This window comes from Pteropus alecto, unplaced genomic scaffold, assembly GCF_000325575.1.
Source record: "Pteropus alecto unplaced genomic scaffold, ASM32557v1 scaffold134, whole genome shotgun sequence".
NCBI classification, from domain to species: domain Eukaryota; kingdom Metazoa; phylum Chordata; class Mammalia; order Chiroptera; family Pteropodidae; genus Pteropus; species Pteropus alecto.
The window spans coordinates 2,461,829-2,469,436 of record NW_006436283.1 but is presented as its reverse complement, the minus strand read 5'-3'; the positions used below and the strand labels follow the sequence as shown (position 1 = coordinate 2,469,436).

At 64.7% G+C, this 7,608-nt stretch overlaps 1 protein-coding gene across 1 annotated transcript in view; it reads left to right on the top strand.

Annotated features, from left to right (window-relative positions):
* Positions 1-6,291, top strand: part of ENGASE (endo-beta-N-acetylglucosaminidase) — a 17,989-nt gene extending 11,698 nt beyond the window's left edge. Inside the window, exons 8-15 of the mRNA XM_015589593.2 lie at positions 126-291; positions 1,457-1,560; positions 1,881-1,989; positions 2,163-2,338; positions 2,849-2,997; positions 3,518-3,626; positions 3,955-4,069; positions 4,223-6,291. Coding sequence (XP_015445079.1) covers positions 126-291; positions 1,457-1,560; positions 1,881-1,989; positions 2,163-2,338; positions 2,849-2,997; positions 3,518-3,626; positions 3,955-4,069; positions 4,223-4,642 — 1,348 coding nt within the window. The 3' untranslated portion in view covers positions 4,643-6,291. The remainder of the gene's footprint in view (positions 1-125; positions 292-1,456; positions 1,561-1,880; positions 1,990-2,162; positions 2,339-2,848; positions 2,998-3,517; positions 3,627-3,954; positions 4,070-4,222) is intronic.
* The last annotated feature ends 1,317 nt before the right edge of the window (positions 6,292-7,608 follow it).

Below are 7,608 nucleotides of genomic sequence, written 5' to 3'. Positions count from 1 at the left end.
CTCACCCCAGGGTGGGAGGAAGGCGAGGTGGCGCACGGGCCCCCAGCCCCTCACCCCGGGGTGGGAGGAAGGCGAGGCGGCACACGGGCCCCCAGCCCCTCACCCTGGCCCGCACCTGCTCGCAGAGTCTTCTTCGATTCCTGCGACGGCTTCTTCACCAACTACAACTGGCAGAAGGAGCACCTGGAGCGCATGCAGGGCCTGGCCAGGGGGCGTCTGGCTGACATCTACGTGGGGGTGGACGTGTTTGCCCGGGGCGACGTCGTGGGGGGCCGCTTTGACACCAACAAGGTGGGCGGCCGCCTGCGTGCCTTCTGTGGGCTCTAGTTTTCTTGTGGACCTCGGGCCCATCTCAGCTCAAAGGAAAGACAGGCGGCAGTTAATCTTCCCAGAGTGGGGAAACTGAGGCACCAGGAAACATCGGTGTGCCCCAGAGCCCTAACTCCCCCCCAGTTCCGTGGTCAGACGGTACTTTTTAGACAGGTGGTCGTGGACAAGCACCTGGGCCCACCGCGGCCTCACCTTAGCTGGCTTCTGCTTCCTTTTAGATGACATACTTTGAAGGACACTGAGCTAATGTCTTAAACATGCCAGGTGGTTTCGGGGACGCCAGAGTCCTATTGCATGCTTCCTTTCACGGGCGGCTCAGGGCTAAGGACCAAGGTGACACCCTCAGTTTGGGAGCTGCTGGTTTAATCACTAGTGAGGTTTTTCTGGCAAGGCAAGTCCTGTCAGCAGTGAGGAAGCAGAAAGGGGGTGCTGGGGTGGATGCTCCCGCAGTGGGGTCCGTGTGGAGTGAGCCTGTCTCCTGGGCCGGCACTCTGTCCCTTCGTGGGTGCCATGAGGCGATCTCACTGACGAAGCATGAATGATTAAATTAACCCCATGTCTGGAGACCCTCCCCCCGCTGTAAGTCTGGTAACCGAACTGGAGGTGTCAGGAGAGGGAAAAAGGTGTGGCCTGGGAGCCCCACGTGCAGACCCCTGCCTGCCCTGCTGTTTAAAGCGGTAGCGCCCACTTCTGGCCATCTGTAGGACTACAGGGACGATCCCGAAAACCCTGGAGTGAGGCTGTGGGGCAGAGTGGGCAGCTCCCACCTTCCCTTTCCAGGCCAGTGTGAAGCCCACCTGTGTCTGGGTGTTGCTGTGGCCCGCCCAGCATCCTCCCCGCTGTGTCTGGGCGTGTCCCGGGGAGCCCACCTGTGTCTGGGCGTCTGGGTGTCTGGGTGTCTGGGTGTCTGGGAGTGTCCCGGGGAGCCCACCTGTGTCTGGGTGTCTGGGCGTCTGGGTGTCTGGGCGTGTCCCGGGGAGCCCACCTGTGTCTGGGTGTCTGGGCGTGTCCCGGGGAGCCCACCTGTGTCTGGGCGTCTGGGCGTGTCCCGGGGAGCCCACCTGTGTCTGGGCGTCTGGACGTGGCCCACCCGCCCAGCGTCGCTGCCTGGCCGCTGTCTCCCTAGTCACTGGAGCTGATCCGGACACACGGCTTCTCAGTGGCCCTGTTTGCGCCTGGCTGGGTGTACGAGTGTTTCGAGAAGACGGACTTCTTCCAGAACGAGGACAAGTGAGTCCTGCCTGGCCTGGGGCGTGGGCCCATGGCAGTGAGGGGCCTCGGGTGGCTCCTGTGGCTTCTCCGAGTAGCTCAGGCCTTGCTCTCCAGGGGCTGGTTAAGGCAGGATGGGGGGGTCTAGCCGCCTGGGCTGCTTCCCGGGGAGGGGGCCCTGGAGACCAGACTGCCTGCAGACGTGCATCTCCCGCAGATCCGTGTTCGGGGAGCTGCAGTCACTCGGGAGGGGCAGCCCCGAGTTACGAAGACTGAGTTCTGGGGTGCTGGGGCCCCCGTGCTCTGGACTTGAGCCGCTGTCTCTGTGCATTTCTCCGCAGGTTCTGGAGTTTGCTGACAAGTTACCTGCCCACCCACAGCATCTGCTCCTTGCCCTTCGTCACTTCTTTCTGCTTGGGCGTGGGGACTCGGAGAATCTGCTACGGCCAGGTGTGTGGGTCCGGGGACTAGGGGCAGTGGGGTTCCTGACTGCGCCACGTCGTGGCAAAGGGGCTGCCTTCTCTCCGCGTCCTGGGGCCTCGCCTGGGAGGGGCGGGAGGGGCCTTGGGGTCCGAGGAGGGGACGATGGTGGCTCTGCTCTCCAGTTCTGCTCTTCCCTCCAGGAGGAGGCGGTGGGGCCCTGGTACCACCCAGGCGCCCAGGAGGTCCAGCCCCTGTTCGGAGAGGGCGGGCAGGGCCGGGTGAAGATGCACAGCTGCCTGGCGGACGCCTGGAACGGGGGCAGCTCCCTGCTCCTGCGGGGGGTGATCCCACCTGAAGTTAGGGACGTGGCTGTGAGGTAGGTGAGTGAGTGGCCGAGACGTGCGGGGACCGCCAGCTCCTCCCATCCTCCACCCCGATGGCTTAGCTGGGCAGGCGGAGGCCAAAAAGGACAGAACCAAGATTCGTTTTATCGTGGTAGAAAGCGCAGCGCACGCTTCCGGTCTGAACCAGAGGCCGGCACGCAGAGCAGCAGTGTGACCCGCGTGCTCGCTGGTGGGCAGCCCTCTGTAGGCCTTTGTCCTCTCGCGGAACCGAAACTGTCCCCCTTGAAGAACTCCCACCCCTGCCCCAGCGTCCACGTTCCACTTTCTGTTTCTGTCACGTCACCTGCTTTAGACACCTGTGGTCCGTAGCATTGCGGAAGTGAGCCGTTTCGGCCGTGACAGGGTCTGGTTTGGGGGAAGGCTGTCCCCACCAAGCAGCTGCCCTGTTTCTCGGGGGAGGGGTTGGCGGTGACCTGCAGCCAGCCCAGGTTCCTCAGCAGGGTTTCTCCATGGCCTCCCCTCATAGGACCTTCCTCCTACAGGTTGTTCTCCCTGCAAGTCCCAGTGCCACCCAAAATCTTCCTGTCCCTGGTGTATAAGCTTGAAGGGCCTTCGAATGTCAGGGTTGCTTTGGAGTTCACCATAGGGGACACGGGCAGCTGTCACATCGGTGGCATCTCGGCATTGAATGGTGAGGGGCAGGTCTCCCGCTTCTCGGGGCGTCTCAGGGAAGATGAGTGTAGAAGACGTACGGGGCGTGGGGAGCTGGTGCTGGCGGTGCTGGGTCCTCCTGCCTCTGCTGACCGCGCCGCTGGGGCCAGCTGCGGACAGGGAGATTCCCGTCGGCCAGGACCTCTCGGCAGCACAGCCTGCTGTGCGGGGTTGGGCGTGTGCCTGCAGAGACTGGGGGAGTGGGCCTGGCCTGCTGCCGGCCATGGCATTGAGGGAGGATGTCCCAGGGGTCAGGGAGAAGCCAGGACAGTGAGGCATGGTCAGCCCCGGGCATCCATTCCCGTAGCTGCCTCCCGTCTACCCCGCTGTCCTTCCCGTGAGGGCCTGGGGCCACCAGCTGTCTTTCCTACCCCGCTGCCCTTCCTGTGAGGGCCTGGGGCCACCAGCCGTCTTCCCTGGCCCTGCTCAGCGACACTTCCCCACGTGGTTTTCTCTGGGTTCTTCCTCTCAAGTCTTGTGTCCCCCCCGCCGACCCCCAGCAGAAACAAGCTCCAGGCACAGTCCCAGACCCCTCCGGGTGCCCCCCCCCAAGCTGGCCAGATGGACGGGCCGCTGCGGCCAGCATCTCAGCGGGGGCTGGGTCCAGCGGTGAGTCCCTCTCCTTCCTGTGGAGCCCCCCGCAGGGGACGACCACACTGTGGTGGGGGTTGAAGAGCGAGGGGTCCTCTGTTGAGAAACCCCAGAACTGGAGGGATGGCGGGGCCCCGGACTGAGCACTTGAGTTTCAGGCTGCTCCCCGACGCAAGCCCAGGACACCACGGGGAGCAGTCATGGTCTCGCCTCAGGTCCGGGGTCCGCACTGACCACAGGGCCCACTTTGGGGTGGTCTCCCTCCCCGCTGTGGCTCGGGGGCTCTGATGGCCGCAAAGGCCCCGAGCCGACCAGCCCCTGTGACCAGCCCGCGTTTGCCCGGCAGCTGCTATGAAGTGAGCCTGCGTGGCTGCCGCCTGCAGGACGTCTTCGTGAGTTTCTCTCGGCCTCTGGGCAGCCGAGAGGAGGAGGACTTCGTCTGTCGCCTTGGAGAGCTCCAGGTGAGGGTTCCGGTGTCACCTCATCGGGGAAAGCCACGCCAAGCTGAGTGCCGCCTCCTCTCTCCCCTGGCTCAGGGGGATCGGGGTGCAGGGGCGGCCCCCCTGTGCCCCCCCGGGCTCTCTGGCTGTACTTAGCTGCCTCTCTCCCGCCAGGTGGTGGATGCTAATAGCCTGCTGACCCCCCTGCCGCACGTGCAGGCCACCTCTGTGTCGCACGTCCGCTGGCAGCAGACCCCCTCGCAGGCGGGGGGCCCGCCCGCCGGGCTCCGGCTCAGCTGCACTCTTCACTGGTCCTTCCTCCTGTCCCACGTCCGATGCTTCCGGATCCACTGCAGCCGAGGGGCCGGAGGGGGCTCTCCTGGCAGAAGGACTCCAGGGCCCGAGAAGCCCACCTTCCTGGGCCTGGCTTTTGTCAACCAGTACCGGGTAGTGGACTTGGCAGTGGCAGCCGCTGAGCCCGGCCAGGATGGCCGTGTGGAGTTCTTGGTGGAGCCTGTCCCCAAGGAGGGGTTCCAGGTGCCACAGGCCGAGTGGGACAGGGTGGCCGTGCTGTACTCCGTGCCTGGCACCTGAGTGAACATTAAAGCAGTCTCCCACCTCGCGGCTCAGGCCTCTTGGGCAATGGGGCCGCGAAGTGTGTGGGCAGCAGGGGAGGACCCCGGGTGCCCCGAGGGCTGTGGGCCATAGCTCGTGGGGCTCAGTAGCAGGAGAGCTGAGAGGTCAGCTCGCTGGGCTGATGGTTCCGAGGCGCGTGGATCCCTTTGTGTCTAACCCATCTCTGTAGTTCCCAGTGAACTGGGAAAGGGTTTGGGCACGCTTAGTCCAGAAAACTCCACACAGGGTATTTCTTAATAGGTTGGGAATAGTGGCCTCTTCCCCGCAGCAGAGCGGTTGGAAGCCAGCTTCAGTGTGGCAGGCAGGCCCCGGAGGGGGGCTCTGGATTCTGAGGGGTGCAGCCTTCGTGTGGGGGCTCTGGGCCGGCTGTTCCTTCACACCCGCCCTCCCAGTCTCTCCCACAGCGGGCGCCTCGGGTTGTGTCTGCAGGGCTGTGTCCAGGTGTGTCGGGGCAGCAGCCCTCTCCACTGCGGACCCCTCCCTCGTTCCTCTCCTGGCACCTTCATTGTCCCCCCTGCGTGTGGCCGAGGCCGGCCAGTGCCTCTGCACAGGGGGGAGAGGGGCTAAGTTAGCCGGACACGGCTTCTCCAGCCACACAGCTCCCTGGTTGACAGCTGGGCCACCATGGTGGTTCCCTGGGGTGGGGGTCTCTCGATCTTGGGTAATCCTGCTTCTCTCCAGGGTCCGAGAAGGGTCTGTTGTGACCCTTTGATGCGGCAGGGTCAAAGGCCTCAGTTCCCCGTCTTGGGGTCTCGCCCTAGGCCAATGATGGGTTTACTTTCTCGTTCCTCTTGTTCTCTGCCTGTGCTGTTGGATGTGGAGCTAAGGGCTAGGACACGGGGTGACCGCCCAGCTGCCGCGTGCCCCAGCGGGGACCAGCGCACTCGACTTTACACTGTAGTGAGGGGAGACGCCACCAGGTGGCAGTGCAGCCACACCGCCTCCCCATGCCCCCACCCCCACCTTCTCTGCCTTGCTGGTGCCCACGCTGCTTTCTCAGCAGGCACAGACACCCTCGGTGCCATGTCTCCCTAACTGGAAGCAGTGTACTCTTCATGTCCCGCGGGTGCGGCCCGGCCGACTCGTCCCAGTTCGGGGAACAGGCTCCTGCAGGCCAGGCCAGGCCCCCGCGGGCTCTGAAGCGGGTCTTGCGCAGGAGCGGCTGCCCCTGCAGCTGTGACTTTCCTGTCTTGACAGTTCCTGGAGCGCTTTGAGCCTGTCCCACTTTGAACCAGGGGACCTGGGGTGGGGCTCCCTGAGTCCCCAGAGGTAGGAGCTGGTGGGGGTGGACGGGGCTGGGTGCCCGCAAGCGGGTGGCACAGCCATAACGGCTGCTGCCCTTTGTAAAAAATGCTGGTTCCCCCGAATATTTTATGCAGAGAAGGAGGGAAAATTTATAGCGGCAATTAGTTTTTCACAGTCTGGTGAGCAAGCAATTAGAAGTAAGGGGGTTTGGCAGAGCATGGTGCGGCGCAAGCCCACAGCCCTGCTCCCACCAACGGCCTGGGCTCGTGTGCAGGAAAATTAATATGTCGGCCTTTAAGCCTGTGCCCCTCTGGTGGCTGTAATTGCTCTGAAATAAATTACCCGACGCTGTGAGAAATGAACTCCAGTCTTGGTGAGATGCGTCGTGGGCTCGGTGTCAGAGCCTGGCCCCGTCCCAGCCCCTCGGCCCGAAGCGTTAAGCTCCTGGTTTGGAGCGCGCTGCTTCCCTTCCTGGTTCTCCCGCCTCTTTGGGGGTGCTGGGAGGGGGCCCCTCCTCCAAGCCAGCCTGGAGCAGTGGGTGTACCCCGAAGCGGCTCCTTGGGGCGAGACCTCAGGTCCACCCCGCTCTCCCCAGCACCAGCAGAAACGGCCCCAGCTCTGCCGCCGCCGGCCTGTCCCGGGGCCGCTGGGGGAGGCGGTCTGAAGGAGGGGGTGCCCTCGGGCCACTTGGCTCCAGCAAGGGGTGGCTGCATCCTGGGACAAGCTGCCAGTCCTCTGGTGCCCGCCACCCTCTGTGCCCCGGAGCTGCCAAACCAGAAAGAATTGTCCTGGTTTGAAGAAAGAAACCTTTATTAATAATCTTAATACTGCTGATTCAAATGGTCACACCTCGGAAGCATACGGAATGGTAAGAAAGGAAGCGGGGGGCCTGGCTGCAGTCCGGGGGGCCAGGGGTGGAGCTGCTGCAGGAAACGGCCCAGCACGGCGGGGGCTTTGTACAGAGGACAGCCGGCGGGGCGGGGCTATGTACACCGAATAGAAAAGGGGACTCGCTCGAGGAGCGTGCGCGGATGCGGAGTATAAAGTGAGACGTCCTCTCTTCAGAGTCGTCAGACGGTGGCGGGGCCACGTCGGGGGCCCGGGGGTCCCCTTACTGTCTGCAGCTGCCCCGACGCCAGCCACCTCCGCCTGGCCAGAGCTGCTCACTGCGTCTGCTGTCTGTGGCCCCCCAGCCCAGGCCGCCCCCGGCCCTGCCCTCCCTGCTCCGGCCTGGCCCTCGGGACCCGCAGCACCAGGCTGACTCCCAGCCTGGCCTGGCGGGCAGCATGAGGCGGACCTTCCCTCCCGCCGATCAGGCCCAGGGCCACCTCGGGAAAGGGACCTGCAGCCAGCCCGAGCTTGTCCTCGAGGCCCCCACCCTCCCGCATTCGTGCGTCCAGGAGTCAATCCCGAACCGGCAGCCCAGGAGCCCCCCCAGTTCTGGAACTGCGTCAGCCCTTGGTGTTGGGGTCAGACCCCGGGCCGCTGGTCGGACACTCTCCATGGCCTGCAGGACACGGGCGTTGGTGACGTGGCGGGGGTGGGGGGTAGCTGGGGCCGAGAGCAAGACACGGGGGGATTGGGCGTGGCCGGAACCAGAGCCCGGGGAATGGAAAGCTGCCCCCCTCCCCCGCCCGCCCCGCCCGGCAATCCCCTCCACTGGCACAGCGGGCCAAAGG